The 19,970-nt window shown below is 52.3% G+C and overlaps 1 protein-coding gene and 1 long non-coding RNA gene across 2 annotated transcripts; both read right to left on the reverse strand.

Moving 5' to 3' along the window:
* Positions 1–526: 526 nt before the first annotated feature.
* On the reverse strand, positions 527–1,817 carry LOC142819411 (uncharacterized). Its single transcript, XM_075906415.1, has 2 exons — positions 1,347–1,817; positions 527–1,151 (listed from the first exon to the last, which is right to left on the reverse strand). Exons 1-2 carry the CDS (start codon positions 1,690–1,692, stop codon positions 688–690), a joined length of 810 nt encoding a protein of 269 aa, XP_075762530.1. The 5' UTR covers positions 1,693–1,817; the 3' UTR covers positions 527–687.
* Positions 1,818–2,400: 583 nt separating this feature from the next.
* LOC112546421 (uncharacterized) lies at positions 2,401–16,919 on the reverse strand. The gene is made up of 3 exons (XR_003090120.2): positions 15,100–16,919; positions 5,815–5,914; positions 2,401–5,182 (listed from the first exon to the last, which is right to left on the reverse strand). It is a non-coding gene; the product is annotated as an uncharacterized LOC112546421 (long non-coding RNA).
* Between the last annotated feature and the right edge of the window lie 3,051 nt (positions 16,920–19,970).

Consider the following 19,970-nt stretch of genomic DNA (forward strand, 5'->3'; position numbering starts at 1 on the left):
ACCTTCTTCCCCGACCGCCACATCAGGGTCGGGGACGTGGACATGCCCGTCTGCCTGGTGGGGGATGCCGCCTACCCACTGCAGCCGTGGCTCATGAAGCCCTACACGGGGCACCTCAATCCCTCCCGCCAGGCCTTCAATAACAGGCTGAGCAGGGCCCGCATCGTGATGGAGGGGGCCTTCGGGCGACTGAAAGCCCGCTTTCGATGCCTCCTCACCCGTCTGGACCTGGCCGAGCACAACATCCCTCCCGTGGTGGCGGCATGTTGTGTGCTCCACAATTTGTGTGAGCGGAAGGGGGAGGCTTTCTTGCCAGCCTGGATGGCTGAGGCTGACCGCATGGCTGGACACTACGGTCAGCCCCGCACCGCCGCTGTCCGGGAAGCCCAGCGGGGGGCCATCCGGATCCGGGAAGCCCTGCGGGAGAGCTTCCAGGTGGAGGAGGAGGAGGACTGACCTCTCCCTGCATGCCCCACCGGGGCCTTCTTCCACCCTACCCTCCCCTTCCCCTTTCCCCTCCCTACCTACTGTCAAATAAAGACACCTGTTTTTCAAACAAAAACGTCTGTTTATTTCACAGAACTGGGGTGGGGGGAGGGAGGAATGAAGGTGGGAGAAGGGAGGGGGAAACCTGGGACGAGGGAGCTGGAAGGGGAGGGGAGGGAAGGGAGGAAGGGAAAGGAAAGCTCAGGGGTGGGAGTCCGGCTGCCTCTCCCGTCTCGCCACACTGCGGGTCCGGGGGCGTCGGTGGGGAATGGTTGTGGAGGGGGGGGCAGAGAGGACAGGGGGTGTGGAGGAAGCAGGAGCGGAAGCAGGAGCGGAAGCAGGAGGAGCAGGGGGAGCCAGAGGGGGAGAAAGAGGGGGAGCAGGGGGAGCAAGAGAGGGAGCAGGGGGAGGAGGAAATGGAAAGCGGTCCAGCAGGCTCTGGAGGTGGCCTCGCAGGGCACGGCCCTGCTCCTCCAGGGCCTCCAGACTCCTCTGGCGCAGCCTGAGGTCCTCCTGGACCCAGTGGTCCTGGAGACGGAGCTGTCGGTCCAGGAACCGGAGATGCCGCCTCTGGTAGTCCTCCTGGTTCCTGGCTGTCCTGCTTGCCCGGGCGCGGGCGGCTGCTGCAGGCGGTGTGGTGCGCCCTGCAGGCCCCGGTGCTGCAGCTGTGGTGCAAGAAGACCAGCGGTCAATGACCCCAGGGGCCCAGGTGTGTGAAACCCAGCTCCCCTCTGCAAGGCCAGGGCCCCTGCAGGATCCCCAGCTGCTGCTCCGTGGTGGGCAAGGCCCAGGCGCACGGTCCCGGGGCTCCCTCTCGCCCCAGCCCCCCGTACACATAAGGGGAACACGAGGGTACTCACAGGTGGACGCCTCCCCGGCCTCTGATGATGCAGGCGAGCGGCTCTGTGGGGTGCCTCGGGGGTCCCGGGTCCTGGGAAGGCTGGCGGCAGGCTCCTGGCTCTCAGAGCCCTCCTCCTCCTCCTCCGTCTCCAGGAGCGGTCCCTCTGCCCCGGGGTCAATCACGTCCCGGGGGGCAGGGACGGCATGAGGCCCCAGGATGCGGTCCAGGGCATGGAAGTGGGGGCAGGCCTCCGGGTCAGCCCCTGGCAGGCAGGCCCGGGAGTAGGACTGCCGCAAGTCCTTAATTTTGCAGCGCACCTGCTCCCGGCTGCGCTGGTGGCCCCTGGCGGCCAGACTGGCAGCCATGCGTCCATAGACGGCCGCGTTCCGGTGGCTAGTGCGGAGATCGTGGACATTGGAGGCTTCCCCCCAAACCTCGATGAGGTCCACGATCTCCGCACTTGACCAGGCGGGCGCCCGCCTTTTGCGCCCCCGGGCAGGCTCCCGGGAGCCGCCAGGCTGGTCGTGGGGAGCAGTGGAGGGCTGGGAACCCTCAGATGGCTGGCTCGTGGTGTGGCAGGTGCAGGCTGTGCAGGCACGGGTGCTTGCAGCCTTGCAACTGGCACAAAGTGAGTAGCCAGCCCGTGGCCCTTTAAGGGCTCCGGGGCCGGGAGGGGGGCAATAGAGTTTCCCTGGTGTTGGCCAGAGTGGCCACCAGGGAAACCTGGGGAGGGCTAGCCTCCCACTAGTTCGAACTAAAGGGCTACACAGCCCTTAGTTCGAACTAGCTAGTTCGAACTAGGCGTTAGTCCTCGTAAAATGAGGTTTACCTAGTTCGAACTAAGCGCTCCGTTAGTTCGAACTTAATTCGAACTAACGGAGCGCTAGTGTAGCGCCTAGGAAAGTTAGTTCGAACTAACGTCCGTTAGTTCGAACTAACTTTCTAGTGTAGACATACCCTCAGGCACAGTTTCAATTTTCTCCATACAGAAGCGCAGTCCCTGAAGACTTGTCTCCCATCAGAGTCCTTCTGAGCACCCTCCTGTCCTGCCCTCCCCACCTCCTGTCCCTGTCCCTGTCCCTGTCAGAGGCTCCTGGCTTTCCATTCTGGCTACATATGGAGCTTCCAAGGGCACCAGGCAGCGAAAGGCATCTCTGACCCCTTTGCCAGGCTGCATTGGATACAGCAATTAGTTTCCCAGTGTTACTGTTTGGTAACTTGTCACGCAGCCTGAGAGGGGATGGAAATCTTTAGCAGCTGGCAGCCTGCTCCGCTTTGTAGACAAACACACTGTTCGTCGGCCATTAGCACCACCCTTTCCATGGGAGATTCAGACCGTGCTGTGTGACAAACGGCTGCTGAGGGAGCCTACAAAATGGCCGATGTGACATTTAGGTGGCAATGCATTATGTGTGAAAACACCGGGATTCCCTAAAACTACACGTTTGAATCCTACCAGAGCGACCACATCCCTTTGTTCTTCCAAGAGAAGCAAGGACTGAACCCTAGAAAGTGACAAGTGGGTGGATCTGTCCAATGAGCCCTTCAAACCAAAGGAGATTGAAGGTCTCCAGAACATTTCTACCAGAGAACGCGTGTGCTTCTGGTCAGTATTCCCCCTGCCACAATACCATGCCCTGTCCTGTTGCGAGATGGCAGCTTTCCCCCAGCCTAGAAGTGGCTGCAGGGGTAGTGAAGCTGTGTTTATCTAGCCAGGTCCATGCTTCAGGAAGAAAAGTGCGTTATAAATGGAACATTTTATCACACAGCCCTAAACACCAGAATGTACTGCGTGCTCTCTGACAAGTGTGAGTTGAGGGGCGGCCAGACTGGATCAGACCCGTGGGTCCATCTAGCCCAGTATCCTACCTCTAATCATGACCAGTATCGGTACTTCAGAGAAGGGGCAAGAAACTCCAGTGATTATTATTAAATCATCTGTCCATAAATAACGTTTATTTTTAACCCACGCGGACTCAGCCCAGTGAAACGAGCAAAGAAAAGTTCCAAATCCCATGGGACAGGCCAGCTTGGCTACAAGACCCACCCATGGAAATTTGACCTGAATGTGAACTGAACCACTCTGCGTGGCTATGGAAGTGTGGGTAACTTTGGGGGCTATTTTTTGTTTCTTGTGGTTGTTTTCCTACCTCTCTGCTCTTCCCAGGTTGTACGAGTCTCATTCCCTACCCAACCCAGGGAACACTTTGGCACAAGCCCAAGGGGAGTGAGAGACATGTAGAGATATTCAGAGGAGCACCGGAGCCAGACATTTGGAGCTTTGCCAACTCCAGAAATGAGCTGATGAGGCTTTTTGGAGAGGCACGCCAAAGCGTCAGGAACATCATGAGGGAACCGTGTGGAGGAAGCACGGTCTAGTGGGTAAAGCACAGGACAAAGAATCTGTCTATAGAATCTTGTCATATATACTGTATGCCAGACCCTGAAATCATTTCACAGCCCCTCCCTCCCTCCGTGCCGCCATTTCCCCAGGCAGGGGATCAACTGCCTGCCTAGTTCAGTAATTGTCGCAAAGTGCTTTGAGATTCTCGGGCAGGAGGGGCTAGAGGAATGCAACGTGATGAGCCGCACTTCTGCCTGTAGCCCTGCCTCACCCCTCCCCAGCAGGATGCTTCCTGCTGGTATAGATCCCCACGACTGCCTAGACCACACTGAGCTCCTCCAGCCGGGACGCGGGCCTGTCATCTTTTCTGAGGAGAGGGGGAGAAGGAGCTTTTCCTGTGGCATCCTGTTGCCTCCATCAGCCAGAGGAGCTGGAGGAAACAGTTCTGAACCAACAGGCCCTCTGCCCACAGAGCAGCGCCTGCAAAACCTTTGCCTCAGGGGCAGAAAGCCCAGTGCTACTGCTGCCCTTATGCATCTTGCAAGCTTGGGACCAGCTCCACCCTGCTCCGCTCTTTCCCACCTCCAGCAGATCCATCTGGGCCTTTCAGGCATTGACTGCAAGTGCCTCTTCCCTCCCCCCGCTCCCCGCTGCCCTTCTGGCAGTGCAGAAGTTGCTGGCTGCGCCTTGCATGACTTCTGCGGATCGCTGTGGTTGCTGCTGTTATGAATCGGCTATTTCCTGACTGAAACGAGCCAAAATCCAGGCAGAAGCCACTGAGGTCTGCAAAGGAAAACAGCTAAGCTGGCGAGAAGAGGAGCAGCCGCTCTGGGGCTCAGGCTGACGGGGAGAGGGAGGCCAAGGCGTTTCTATAACTTCCCTCTCCAAGTGAGTGTGGCTCGCAGGCCCTTGCCATGTTGCCTGTCCCTCCTGTACCCTGAAGTCCCCTCGCCGGGCTGGCTGGCCTTCACGGTGAAGCAGGGGAAGCCTCGGGGCCAGGGCCACTTGGGTTAGCCACTCCGTGGTTGTTACCCAGGAAGGCCCTGGAGGCGAGGTAGCTGCCACAGCTGCTCTCTCTGCCTCTTGTCAGGCTGGGCATGGAGGAGTGAGCTTGGGACCTGAAGCTAGAACCTCCATGGAAACCAGCTTGGCCAGCTTTTAAATCCCAGGTTCTCCTAATGCTGCCCTTCTAGCAGGATTTGGGATATCGATCCGCAACACAAGCAGCACCACTCATTTGCTGCAACAGCCCCTTCCTGCTGCCTGCTCGGAGCACTGCGATGGCCAGCGAAAAGCAACGGCGCCCAGGGAACAACACTCTGCTTCAGCCACCAGCCAGCTCCCAGCCTCTGGCCAGCCGGTGGCTCCAGAGCTGGCCAAGGCATGTTACGGGTTACCATGACGAGGCTCTGCGTGCAGGCGGGAGAGCTGGGTCTAGTTTAGGATCCAGCGCAGCTGCAGGTCCTCTTGGAGAGCTGATGAATCGGCCCACTCTGCCCTACTCGCTGAGCCTGTCGTCGAGAGAAACAAGTTTGTTCGAATCCATGGGCGATAATGCTGCCCACTTCGTATTTATGATGTCCCTCGGCAGTGAGAACGCATGGCACTATCGGAAGGTATGGGCAGGCCAGGGACGCAAAACCTTCAGGTGGCCCTTCAGGCTCCAAAGCTTTACACTGTTTTGGTTCTGAGCCCAGTTTCGTGAAAACCAAAAAATCTCCATTTGTAAATTGCACTTGCATGATAGAGATTGCACAACAGTGCTTGTGTGAGACGAGTTGGAAAATACTATTTATTTTATCTTTTTACAGTGTAAATATCTGTAATAAGTAATAATACACAGTCAGCACTAATCACTTTGTATTCTGAGTTGTAACTGAACTCAATATATTGGAAAATGTAGGAAAACATCCAAAAATATTTATAATAAATCAAAATTGGCACTTTCTTTTTGTGTAACAGAGCAATTAAAACGGCAATGAATCACAACTATTTTTTAATCTCATGACTGATTTTTTAATTGTTTAACAGCCCTACTTTGCAACTTACACTATGTTTTATTAGTGCCAAAGCAATTCTCAAGAGTGCTGATGTGACCAAGTGTCATAACCCAGCTGTTGATTTAAAGAGACACTGCACATACCTATTTGCTGGCTGAGAAAGCCACCCAGTTTAGGAACAAGCAGCTTTCACAGTCGTAAGAAGGTGCATAGGTATTAACAAGGCACGGCAGGAGTATTTCCCTGTGGATAGAAAGACACAAAATAACATTACATGAGTCATTCACAAAGCACATGTCCGCGATCCACAAGCAAATGTGGATCAATCTGTTCTCATGTGGGATTGAATGACATCTCATCATGATCAGCTCTCAGCGATCAAAAGCAAGGGAAAGATTCCCAGTGGCCCTGGGGATTTCCAGACCTGGGGTAGCAAGAAGCCCTGCAGATGGGAAATGCGGCATTTTGACAGGTGCACTGGCCACAGGTCAGGGCAGGAGAGACATCCGCAGAGCAGTGCCTGGGAAGCCTGTGGGTCAAGATTCAGGTGCATGGATGCAATTCTTGGTAGCAGGAATTGCTCGAATCACTCGTGGTACCCCTCCAGTGTGATCAATCTGCCACAGTCATGGGGATTTACTTGACAGCCCCATGTTTGTCCCTCCCACACCTCAAGTCCCCATGCCGGGCTGGCAGATCTTCACGGCTAAGCAGCGAGTCACTTTTGGGTTGGCCACTCCCTTTTCTCAGGACAATTTGAATGCCCAACTCCCTTTAGTGCTCTCTATGGCTGATGGATGAGAACAATGTAACACAATCCCACCTCAAGTCCCCAGTGGGTACATGTTTCCCACAAGGTTTCATTTGCATGCAAAGCTTTTCCCATTAAAACAAATCTTCCTTCTGCAACGAATCCCGGCAGCGAGACTGGAATTATGCAACATGCACTTGGTACGGTCAACTAAGAGGACAAAACTGGAATCTGTCCGCAATGACAGGTTCGTCAAAGGAAGCCTATCATTATCCCAGTAACCTAACGAGCAGTGGCATCTCAGGGACTCCATGTTACAATGTTTCTTCTGTACTCAAATTACAGTGCTAACCCCCCCGAGGTGCCCTCTCTGAAGAGGCCGATCAAAATGAAAAGTTCAGGGTTCTGCATATTCCTGTTTCACTGCTGAACCCGAATGATGATCGGCCAAGGCAGGCGTGCAGAGTCTCCAACCTGAGCCGGCTGCTATGAGCCCAAGTGTAACGGGCACAGCTCAGCCTCCCTGTGTGTTTACACGCACAGTAAAATCGTGGCAAATGATTAGCTGGGGATTTAATCTATGAATCTCCCGTCACGTGCCAGTGACAAACCGGTCACGGGTGGAGAGAAGAGAGCAAGCAAGCCCTGGATGCAGTCAGTGAGAGACCTCAGCAAGAGGACAGTTGGCTCAGTGGTTGGGGTACCAACCAGCACAGGAGACCTGGGTTTAAGTCCCCAGTCCAGCTCAGATTTTGGACAAATCACTTAGGGTCGGATCCACAAAGATATTTAGGAAAGCCACAGATGTAGGTGCCTGATTCACTGGACTAGAACCCCTCCCATTCAATCTAGTTAAATGTCCTCACATTCATCTTTGGCCGGGAAACCTCCTGGGGACTGCTATAGCTTCAGTCACTTTAAGGCCTTGGGACGGCATTATATATAAACACCCTTTTTCTCTGGGCAGCCTTCAGACTGGGATTCCTGGAATTCATTTCAAAACCATTGGTAGGGGCCAGCTAGAAAAACAGAAGAATTGCCCAAGAAATCAGCAGAGATTTTTCCAGACCTGACTTTGAATATTATGTTTCCAAAATAAAAATGCATTTTTGGTGTCTTTTCATAACATAAAATCCTCCTCCAAAGCAGGACTCAGACAGACAGCGAATGAGCAGAGACTGTGGAAGGACGGATTGATCTGTGGGCTTGAAAATCAACAAATGGGGCAGATCCACTCCTGGTGTAAATCAGCGTGGCTCTGTAGACTTCACTGGAGCTATGTCAATTTACACCACAAATTATGGAATCATTTAAAACTTTCACAGTAGCGATTGATAAGGCTTGCTAGATCACTGAATCCTACTGCTAAGGGCCCCTGGTACGTAATTGGTAAATAATACAAATATATAATGCTTATACAGTGTGTTTATCCACAAACCTCACAGCACTTTACAAAAGCAGGAAGTCTCCTTACCCCATTTTACGTATGGGGAAACTGAGACACAGAGCCAGGCATAACTTGCCCAAGGTCACCCAGCAAACCAGTGGCAGAGCCAGGAATTGAATCCAGGGCCCTGTAAGATCCAATCCAGAACTCAATCATTCTTCTGACAAGCCTCGATTCATGCTTTTAATTATAAACGGAAGGGAAAGCAGTACAAGGAACCCAGCATGGGACTTAGGGGCCACCCAGGGTGGGTGTAGGAGCCCTTTGAGACTTACTATCCAGTGTGCCCATCATGGAACAGGCATCACCAAAAAGAGATCTCTTTTGCCCACCCTGCACAGCCACAGCGTAACCTCGGTGTCCCCTCTGCAGCTTAGCCAATTCCCTTTCTAGCAAATTCTCGCTGCTCAGAACTCAGCCATGAGAGCGGGGAACTAAAACCACCCGCCACCAACTCTTGGGCCTGAGGCCACCAGGGTTTGCAATCAGAGCCTTCCAGCTGCCCCGTTTGCCAGCGCTGAGCCCGTTGGCCAGTGTTCCCTGTAAGCTGAGCGCTTGGGAGGGCACCCTAGAATTTATAAATTCAGATGCTGCCCAGACGATTAGCAGAGCAGCCACAGCTGGCAGCAGGTGTCTCTACTAATGGTGCACCTCTGCACATGCCTTAATGCACATAAAATTGATTCCACCCATGGATGGAAAAAGTTAGAGAGAACATTGCTGTTGGCATAGAAATAGGAACCAACCCAACCCCTCCTTTCACTGGGTTCTATACAGGAGTAAGCTTATTTGCAAGAGATTTCCATCCCAATTCTGCAAACTCAAGAAGTTTGGAAAGTTCAGAGGAATGGCCAAGCCTCTAGACTCTTGGCCAAACGGCTAACCTTTTTAGAAGTTCGCCTATCACTCCTTACCCCACCACACAGTGCAAGCTGACCTAGGGTGACATGAGAGAGGTGCTGGGCACAGTGAATTAGTAATTGTGAGCCAAGATATCCAGTGATTAACGTCCCTTTTTCAGTCTGTTCACAGCCAGGTGAGGACTTCCCCCTTTCCCCGTTTGTGAGGGGTCCTCAGATATTCAGATGGAGGATAGATCCATCAATGGCTATTAGCCAGGAATGGTGTCCCTAGCTTCTGTCAGAAGCTGGGAATGGGCGACGGGATGAATCACTGGATGATTCCCTGTTCTGTTCACTCCCTCTGGGGCACCTGGCATTGGCCACTGTGGGCAGACACTGGGCTAGGTGGACCTTCGGTCTGACCCAGGGTGGTCGTTCTCATGTTCTGTTTTTATCTTCAGTGCAGCCACACGTCAGCCCATGGGTTGCACATGGTTATTCACTGCAAGCACGCAATTTTCAGGCTATGTGATTGGTCACCAAAGTCACCTGTTATTGCTTCTGCTCTCTGATTGGATGACTGGAGCTTTTATAAGCTGAAGAAAGGCCGGAATAAATCAGTGGAGTTTTAATTTCCTTGGGGAAGGGGAACTTGAAGGAGAAGGAGCAGAAAATAAACAAGCATTTGAGAAGCGAGAGCACCGGTCTGGGACTCAGAAGATCTGAGTCAAATTCCTGGCTTTGCCAGCGATTGCTTGTGTGGCTCGGAGTAAATCACTTAGACTCTCTGGGCTGGGTTTTTAAAGGTATTTGCAGTAATGAGCTGGGGGTAGAGGATGAAAAAACAAGACACAGTTGAATCAGAGTCAGAGCCAGGAACAGAATCGAGTGCCCCTGGATCTCAGCCCTGTACCTTATCCCCTGCCTCCTGCTGTTTCTGTCTGATCAGAGAGGTTGGAACCAAGACCTTGCTTCTGGTAACTGCATCCACGCAGGGGGGACCTTAGCACTCCCATTGACTCCCCTGGAGTGCTATGGGACTCCACATGGCCCCCCAGGGCTCTGCCAGTGCATGCACCAATGCATTTGTGGGATCAGGCCTCACCCAGCTAGGCAGGGGAAAGCACCACACGCAGCGCTGCCCGATATACAAAGGGAGCTGCCTGCAAAAATAAAGGTAAATGTTTTCTCTGTCATTTTTTTCCTCCCCAGCAATCTCAGGGCTCAGGCATTACTTGGGATTATGGTAGGTAAAACGTGTCCAGAGAGGAATATGAATCTCAGCCTGATGGACCCCCCCCCTAAAATTCTTTGATTCTCCCTGATGCCATAGTGAGTTCCGACGTGAGTTCCCCCACTGGCTCAAAGAGCGAGACCAGCACTCAAGTGTGAAGGGAAGACACGGGTGTTTAACTGACATGGGCATCATGGCCCCTCAGGTTACTCTGGCTCCGGGCACACGTGGAGATGTGAGATGACGGCGGGGAGGGAATTGGAGGAATCAGTTCTCAGGCACAGACTGGGGCAAGAGGAAACCAGCAGCAGGGTACCCAAGCAGCCACTTCTCTCACCCACGTGCCCTCAGAGCAGCCATGTCCCTGCAGAGCACTGGCTGCGACATTCAAAGGCAAACTGCATGGAATTCAGCGTCTCCGGCTCACAGGAGGGCTGCCTGGCCCCCAGCAGGAGCTGCAGTTCTCTGGAGTCTCGCTATTTCAAACGTACGCTTAGACCATGAAGCCTCCCCCTTCAGAATGTATTTGGTGCTTGTCCAACTTTGCAGATCGCAGACCGCGCGAAGCGACGGGAGGAAATGACAACGGAATCAAATCAGCCCGTTTGTTTGTCTGAGGAGTGCCAAACAAGCCAGCCCCCCAGTTGCCTGACATTCCACTCGCTGTTACTCATCGCTGTGACTGGCTGGAAAAAGTTCTTCAAGACATTCAGGGAAAGAGGAGACCTCGATGTGGATCAGAATAGCCAGATTCAGGTCCCAGCTACACTCCTGGAGGACCTCGTGACAGTACAGCAGCCTCCAACACAGTGACAAGCTGGGGAGAGAACCCAGGTCTCCTTAACCCCCACCCCACCCTGCCAGGTGTAATCCAAAGACACGGAAACTAGAAGGGAGAGTGAATCTGCTTTACAGCCTCAGCTGAGAACCAATTAGCTTTCGGCTAGGGAGGTTAGAAATGCATTTATTTGTGTACACGTGTATCCACTGACATTTTCAGCAGATACATTTTTACACACAGTGAGGGTCGGGGGAAGTTGGTGCTGGTGGGGAGCTGACTTCAAAGCTGGCTCCCTGCATGTACTAGCTCCCGCCTGCTCTCCCTCCCCCATGCTGCCTCAGATTCAGAGGCAGTGGCGCAGGGGTGAGGAGGGCAGGTGGCTCCGCCGGAGCAGGCTTGGGGGGAGCCAGCTTTTAAACCAGCTCGCCGGGAGCACCAGCTGTTGCCCCCCATTACTCCCTCTGTGGGAGGCAGCGGGGGAGGAGGGGGTAGGTGGCTCTGCAGGAGCCAGATACTCACACGCATCGGCTCCCACCTTCCTCTCCCCTCCACTGCTTCTGATGCAGAAGCAGCGGGGGAGAGGGGCGGCGTGTAACCAAAAGGGTTAACTGATGAGCCAGGCTTGTCGGTTAACCTTGTTCTTGACTACATAGCCACATCCCTAATTTTAGCTGGCATGGCACATGGTCTGTGCCACTTCTTGCCGCTCCCATTGGCCAAGAATGGTGATCCACAGCCAAGAGGAGCTGCGATTGCCGGTACCAATGGCCATGCAGGTAAATATAGCAGCAGCGACACCCCACCAGGGGCTAACCGTGGTGTACCACCGCCATGTTATTGTCTACCCCTGCAGTACAGGCACATGGCTTAGCCCCTAAGATCTCAGGTTCAATCCCTCCTGCCAACAACTGGGGTCTGTTGGCTTTACACGGGACTCTAGCCACAGCATCAACCTCAAGGGTCACAGCCCCGCGCCATGCTATTTCCGTGCCTCGCCAAAGCAGGCGGGACTCAAAGGTGCTCAGGGCGTGGACGCGGTGCCGCAGAAAGGTGTCATTTTCAGAGTCACTTTTCTGACCAGCAGCCTCGTGCTTGAAACCACCCTGACTAGCCCCTCTCCACATGAGAGCCAGGCTGTGGTGCAAGCAGCTGTGGAAGGGATTCCATTCCCCACACTAATTGCAGCCCAGCGCCTGTCCCCGCCTATAATAATGAGGCAGCGGCATTGCAAGCCCAGCATCTTATTTTGAGATCACAAATGATGGAGGGAGAGAAAGAGAGCTGGGAAAATCGATAGCTTGGCCCTGAAAAGAGTGCTGGGAGGCCACCTCCCAAGAGGTTTGATTCTTTTCCTAGGGTTTCCAGACCACTTCATGGACGAGAAAAGAAAACATCACTTGGGCTTGCAGAAGGTTGCTTTCCCGTAGGCAATATAAGCCACTGCTGAATTCAGAGGCTTAAAAATGGAACGGGGCCAACTTTTCCGATCCGGGGCTGCTTTGTAACTGTGTTGAGTCACATGTACGATCGGGGCCCGATTTCCAGAAATGCTGAACATCCCCTGTTCCAGTTGAACAGAACAGAAAGCTGCTGCTGTGGCTCACCTCTGGGAATTGGACGCCCCGGGTTTCTCTCTCTCTGCTGGGAAACCTACTAAATAATCGGTTTGCACCTCTATTGTGCCACCCATCCACGGGTCAGAACCAACGTTCCCTTCCCTGTAAGCTGGCGACTTGCATGGCCACTCAGGAGAGATTCAAATGCTGCCCGGCTGATTAACAGAGAGCCCACAGATAGATGTTTTGTTTCTACTGGTGGTGCACATTCAAACATGCCTCGGTGCCTATAAAATTTTATTCCACACATGAATGGGAAAAATCTGCACAAGGATGGAAAAGATTAGAGGGAACCTTGGTCACAACGCATCAGCGCATTTAGTTTCGCAACACCCTTGTCCCGGAGAAAAGGAAACTGAGGCACAAACTGATTATGTGATTTACAAAAGGCCATAAAGGGAACCAGTGATCCTGGCTCTTAGGCTCAGTTCCTCTAAAGTATTTAGGTGCCTAACTCTCATTGGCATCAATGGGAATTAGGTACCCAAATAAATTTGAGAGGCTGAGCCAGTGTCTTACTCAAACCTTGTCTTAGTAGTAGCTGGGTGTTACTACAGTCGTTAGTAATACACTAGCTGCTCCCAAAGGAGTGCTGTGCCATGGAACCTCACAGCATGCTCCGGCCTGAGGATCTAGTGTTCTCATAAACATCATTAGAATCAGTTTCATTTGTGAAACCAGCCGGGGGTAATTTTGCCCGTTCATTATCCAGGAAGGCCCATTGAGAGCAGTCAGCCATTCACCAAGAAACTAATAGTTGTCATAAGGCATCGTCCCCTTGGAAAAAAGTGGAGTTTCTGAAACCAGGGCTGAGACACACCACTCCATCATTCCCAGGGTTTGTTGTGCAGGTTGATCGCTCTCCAAGTGGTCCGGCAGGACCCATGAAAGAGAGACGATGCCCTGGAAGAGGGGTCTAGCAACATTAACTTCAAGAGCACGTAGGGCTGGGGGAAGGGTTTGGATTTAGAGAAATACACATCTTTCTAATTTACAGAAAATGGGCTTTTTAAAGCCAGGACGGGTGGGAAGGGCTCCTGCCAGAACCACTTGGAGAGGGGGGTGGATTGTTACAGCCCTAGTCAGTTCTTTGCAGATGGGCTATTTGATAGGGTTATAATTGTGTAGTCGATTAACCAATAAGCAAAAGCTTGTTGTTTAATGCTACAGACTACACACATTTCCCCCCTCTTGCCAGTACATTTTTTTAGCAGGCTGGGTAGTAGCCCAGCTCAGTCCCGGCTTGCGCTGGGTCCAGAACCTACCCCTGCTGCAGCTCTGCATTTAAAGTGTATTAGGAGCCAGGTGAACAGGCAGCCCGGCTCAGTTCCAGCTCGTACCCGGTCTGGGAGCTCACACACCCCGCTGGACAGGGGCTGCTGCCACGCCCATGCTGCTGCCTCTGTATCAGAGGCAACAGCGCAGGGTGACAGGCAGCTGGTCCACGAGGGGAGCTGGTTTTTAAACTGGCTCCCCTCACAGACCAGCTCCCGCCTGGCACCCCGCGCTGCTGCCTCCAATCTGCCTCCAATCTGGCTGCCAGCCCCACCCCTGGGGATTCATGAGGTTAATCAACTATTCAATTAACCGATATTTAACATCCCTACTGTTTGACCAGGGAGCTAGGAAAGGGAGGGACAAAGTCCAGAGTCTGGCTTACTGTGCAGGGAAACAAGCAAATATTCAGCCAAGTCAAGCTGAATCTCATGTCCAAATAGTACTGCAGAGGAATTTAGGCAGGTGGAAATGGGATTCTGGCCCAGACACAGGGGCTAGCATCCATATTCTTATAAAAAGATACCAGGAAAACTCCACAGGCCCCTCACCAGCCGTTAGGGTTACCAAATGGCTTCAAAAAAAGTACCTGACGTGCTTGATCTTAGATGGGGAGGGGACCGGCTGGGAGAGGAGCAGGGCTGGCTGGGGGGAGCGTGACTGGCCGGGGAAGGTTGGGGGAGGAGGGAAACCAGCTGGGAAGGAGGGCTGGCCGGGAGGAGGTTGGGGGAAGCGGAGCTGGCCGGGGGAGAATGAGCTGATGGGGAGTGGGGGAAGGGGGGCAGGAATCGGCCATCAGGAAGCAGGGCTGGCCGGGAGGGAGCTGGGGGGAGTGGGACTGGCCAGGGGAGATTGGGGGGAGCAGAGAGAACCAGCCGGCAGGAAGCAAGGCTGGCCGGGGGATATCGGGGGGGACTGGCTGGAAAGGAGTCGGGGGGAGCAGGGCTGGCCATGGGAGAACCAACTGGCAGGGAGCAGGACTGGCTGGGAGGGCGTCGGAGGGAACAGGGCTGGCCGGGGCGGGGAAAGAGGGGGGGCGGGAACCAGCTGGTGGTAAGCGGGACTGGCCCGGGGTGCTGCCTGTCCCGCGCACAGTCCCAGCAGAGCGCACGACCGAGTCCGGTCCTGGGGATTCCAGCCTGCCCCCTTCCTCTCTACTGCGTAGCTGTGTACTGCCTGGCTGGTAGACACACTCACACAGTGCGCAACTACGTACTGATACTCCTGATAATAATAAAACTGACTTATTTAGAAAATACTAGACATTTATATGTCCGGTATTTTTTCAATTTATTTCCTGGACAGAAAGCTCAAATGCCGAACTGTCCGGTTCAAAACCGGACACTTGGCAACTCTACCAGCTCTCAGAGCTTCTAGAATCACAACCCCCTCTCCCCCCGGTGCCCAGTAGCGACAGAGCCAAGCATTCTGCACACCCAAAAATGGGGACATGAAAACAATGTACACAAAAAGGACACTCACATGCTAAGGATGTTGAGGGAGGTCTCTTTGACAACCTGGCCTTGTGCATCAAACCTGCAGAACAGTCACAAGGCCAGTAGCTGCGATCAGGCTGGGGGGAGACACGAGAGTGACAAGTACAAGTCAAAACTATGAACGTCTCAGAGCTGATTTGGACTGTGAGCCACACTGGACAACGCTCCTTAAATTCATATCAAGCAAACTAACTCCCCTCTCCCCTACGTTTGGCTTTAACCAAACATCCCCTTTGAAAGGCAGGGCTGAACTCTCCTTTTGACTGCATCCAGCAGATCCCAGCTCTGCAGAGAATTTTATCTTGTACGAACCTTCCAGCCAGGAAAACAAAAGCTAAGTTTGATGGGAGTCGAGTGGATCTGTGCTCGTGCTAAGTTGAAGGCAGAGATGTTTTATATTTCTCCTTGGTTTGCCCATCCCCTTGCAACTACTTGGGCCTGCATCGGCCCACGGCAAGAAGAGAGCTTGCCCAACGGTGCTGCAGGCCCTTTTTCTCTCATCCAGCTCATTTGGCTCAGCTCAGGGAGGCTGCAGAAAAAGCTTCTTAAAAGTTCCTGATCCAAGCTGGAGGGGGCTTGTCTCTGACACCAGCTACAGTGGAGTCAGCACCTAGAGACCAGAGAGACAAAGAGCAGGGAAATCAGAGAAAAGCTGGTCACCCACCTCCCAACCCTAGAACCGTGGTGTCCAACTCGCTAGCCGCTAGCCACATGTGGCTGTTTGTCCGGTTCAGTGTGGCTAGTTGGTTTGAACAATGAGGCCAGTTTTCTATAACAGTAGCCACTACAGCCTATCCCCGAGTTACGAATGCGTCGACTTACAACCGTTTGTACTTATGACCAACCTCCCATTAAGCCCATTACATCTGGTCCCTGAGTTACGAATGCACGATCCGCGCTTACGAACAGTGCGGCCGCATTTAAAAGCATGTATTCCAACTTACGAACAAACCGAGTTACGACCAGGCGTTCGGAATGTAACCCGTTCGTAAGTCAGGAACTACCTGTATAGCGACTACTGCTTCGGCTCTGGTTGGACTCCACGGATCTAGAACCTTCTCATGGCAGGAAGCAGATAGCCCCCTATTACATCCACTGTCACTCATCCAAGCACCTTTCCCCTTCCATTTTGGGCTGATTAACCCCGATGTCCTGCTGGGGGCAGCCCCAGTCACCATGGGAAAGCCCTAATTGCTACTGGCATCAGCATATCAAAATGGCTTGTGAGCAATGCTAAGCTAAACCCCCAGCAACCGGGGGTAGCTTGGGGCAAAAATGAAAATAGGCAGAACTAACTGGCACAAAGAGAGGTGTTTGTCCTTCTCCTCTTGCTTAGGCTTGTTTTACACTAGGAGACAGTTGCCTAGTGGACAGAACCCTGGAGTGGGCCAGAGAAGACCCAAGGGTCCCTATCCTGACTCTGCCACTGGGTGACTTTGGGCAAATCACTTCACCACTCTATGCCTCAGTTTCCCTCTCAGGTTTACTGATGACAGAGCTGGGTAGTAAGAACATCAGTAATGTGTCCCTGGCTTTCCCAGGGTAACTGAGATCAGAGTTTAGCCCCATGTGTTTGCATGCCTCTTATTCCAGGGAGTTCCAATGCAGAACTAAGCAGGGGGTTACAAAGGCTTTCCTTGTTGACCGATCCGTGTCTTGACTCGCGCGCTGTGCGGACGATCAGCTGAGCTGGCACAGTGCGGTGGCCATTTTTATTTTAATGAAGCCAGGGATATTTAAATCCCCGCTTCATTGACTGTGTTGGGTAGCCTATTTTACATGCCAATGCCAACAGAGGCATGTAGTCTAGACATAGCCTCACAGGCTAATCAATGGGAGGAGTTTGTGCCCTATAAATAGGCTTGGCAGAATTCCATTTTATATATTTATATATATATATATATATATATATGGATAATGTCATCAAAGTTTATTTAAGTATTTTTTCTGTTTTTACAGATTTACATTTTCACAGCTGTGCAAAACTATGGGTGTTCAGCTTTTTTATTTGTAGATATTTAAATGTTCACACTTGTGAGAAATTCTGGAGTGAGGGATCAGACAATGAAGGGACTGGATAATAATTACTGAAGAAACTGAGATTCAAAAAGATGGAGCTTTTATAATGGTTAAAACCCAGAGGCTCCACTTCCCAGGCACATACAAAGCAAATATCCTGAAATCAAATTCACTCATAAGTTCTCAAGCAACATTTTTTTTTTTTTACTTTGCCCAACTGCAAAATTTGATTATCACCTGGGATATTTTTTCATGTTTGCGGGTGTCATTGATAACTAATAACACTGACTGGTAAAAATGTCATCCTTCCAAACCTGCCCACAAACAGTCATTACTCTTTGTTCACCCTAGAAATGACCAGGGTTGCCAGGTGTCCGGTTTTGAACTGGACAGTCCAGTATTTGAGCTTTTTGTTTGGGAAACAAATTGAGAAAATATAAATGAGAAAATATAAATGTCCAGTATTTGCTAAATAAGATGTAATGTCGATTGTGTGTCTGGTACTTTTGTTGAAATCATCTAGCAACCCTAGAGTGACCAAAACACAGAGGGCAGCCTTGATTCAGGGAACAATACATTTGGGTCTGAATTTTACCCTTCGCACTGTGGAGGAGCTGGAGAGACGACGTAGGCCGGACAAAGCCCTCTTTGTGCATTCTCTATGTCGATGAATAACATGGTTTACTGGCCTGTACGTTTTCATTCACCCTGCCTTGTGCTCTGCAAGCCCGTCGTATAACAATAAAAACCACTCCAGCCCTGTGTGTTGGGGAGAGCATCATCACTTACCACCCTCATCTGCCTGGATCAGATCCAGATGTGGCCCCCACATTCTCCATGGATTCCTGAGGAGGAAAAGTTTCCTGCTTTTCTGGAGGGCCCTGCAACCGCATCCTTTCCCCCCAAGGAATGGCTGGTATTGTCAGAAAGAAGGAGATTTGGCTCTCCCTACCTGAGGACAAGCCCAAAGCAGATTGCCTTGCTTGTGGCAGGTTGCTGGTAGCAACCTAGGTCAGGTAACAAGGCAGGTAAAGCTGCTCAGACAATGGCAGTTCCATGCAGGCAGCAGGTTAAGTTACCAACATGAAGTGAATTTGAAGCTACAGTGCAGCAGCACCTCCTGGACGGCAACTGTAGGGAAAGGTGGTGGAACCAGGGATGTGAACGACTAGTCGATTATCCAAAACACAAATGTTTCTTGGATAGTCGACACACTAGCCGACTCATCACTTCTCCCTACCCCCTTGCTGCCTCTATCAGAAAGAGACGGGGGGGGGGGGGAGATGCGGAGGCGGGGGGGAGGCGATGGTTCAAAGCAGCAGTGCTGTGTGGAGCCTGGAGCCAGACTCCAGTCTCCACACAGCACTGCTGCTTTGAAATGCCACCTGCAGCCTGGGACCAGCCCGGGCTGCACACGGCATTTCAAAGTCAGCTGACTGCGGGCTCCATGTGGCGCTGCCACTGTGAAATGCCATGGGGAGCACGAGGTCCTTGGGGGCTGCTTGAGTGGCCCCATGGTACTTTCACTTATCAACCTTGGGGCTGTTGCTACACTTCAAAGATGGAGGCGCCCTTATTGACTAATTGAATAGTCGATGCAAAATTGCATCGACTATTCGATTAGCCAATCAACTGAAATTTTACATCTCTAGCTGCGGCAGTGCTGCTGGCACTCACAGCCCCATGAGTTCCACTGCCCCCTCCCATCCCACAGACTCTGGCAGATCCTCTTTTCTCTGCACTGGCTGCAGGCTCTGCAGCCTCCCCCCTGGCTTCCCCACCTCACAGCCTGTGGGCTCCAGTGCCCCACTGGCCCTGCTAGCTGGCTCTGCTCCCAGCCCCCAGCAACCTCTGTGTTGGGGCTCACTGGTTCAGCAACATCCATGGTAGAGTTCCAGACCACAGAGGTCCAACCTCTAATAACCACCATCTGTACGGTTTCTCTCCTCAATATCCCTGCTGTAATAATTGTTCCAGCACCCCTGACTGGAACAGCAGGAATGTCCTGAGGAGCCAAAGCTGAGCCGTCTGGTCTGGAGAGAAGATTGCCATGGCAACCTATTATGGAGCTTCTTCCCTCAGGACATTTCTGACCTGAGTCAAGCTGGTGCTTTCCTAGCTGGCCTGGCCCAGCAAAACTGGTAGGAGTGAGAACACTTTCTCAGGATAGGAAACGGATCTGACTCAAAGGCACCCAGGGAGCAGAGCAGCTGAGTAAGACCATGCCCTTAGCATGCAGTCACAGTGCTAGCCACAATCGTGCCTCAGGCCTCTTACCCTTCTTGCTTTTGGCTGATGCTTACTCTGCTTCAGCTCAGCCCCCACTAGCTGGGGTCACAGTTCAGCCAGGTGGACTCTGCCAAGTTTTGCAAATCCATGTCAAACAGAAAGTCTTAAATAATTCCCAAACCTTTATTTTTACGGAACTTGCCATGGTCTCAGAGAGGACTTTCCCTCTCCACACCTTGGCTCTAAGAACAATGTCATCACTCCAGGACACTCACAGTTCCAAGGCAAAACCAGGGGATTTAACCTCCTCTACTGGGGTACGTCTAGACTACAGGCTTTTGTCAACAGAAGTTTTGTTGACAGATACTGTCGACAAAGCTTCTGCCGACAAAGAGCGTTGACAGAACTGGCTGTAGTCTAGACAAAGCAAGCCACTTTGTCGACATGACAGTGTGGACGCAAAGGACAGTGTAGATGCAATAATGCCTTCTGTCGACAAAAGGTGTTATTCCTCGTAGAATGAGGTTTACAGCCGTCGACAAAAAAGCGGCAGTGTAGACGCAGGTATAGTTTTGTCGACAAAAGTCCACTTTTGTCAACAAAACCCTG

This window comes from Pelodiscus sinensis, chromosome 23 (assembly GCF_049634645.1).
Source record: "Pelodiscus sinensis isolate JC-2024 chromosome 23, ASM4963464v1, whole genome shotgun sequence".
Taxonomy (NCBI): Eukaryota; Metazoa; Chordata; order Testudines; family Trionychidae; genus Pelodiscus; species Pelodiscus sinensis.

Coding starts and splice junctions, on each gene's coding strand:
- LOC142819411 (XM_075906415.1), bottom strand. CDS start 1,692: ATGGCTGCCAGTCTGGCCGCCAGGGGCCACCAGCGCAGCCGGGAGCAG. Junction 1,152..1,346: donor GGCCGGGGAGGCGTCCACCT/GTGAGTACCCTC, acceptor CTTGCACCACAG/CTGCAGCACCGGGGCCTGCA.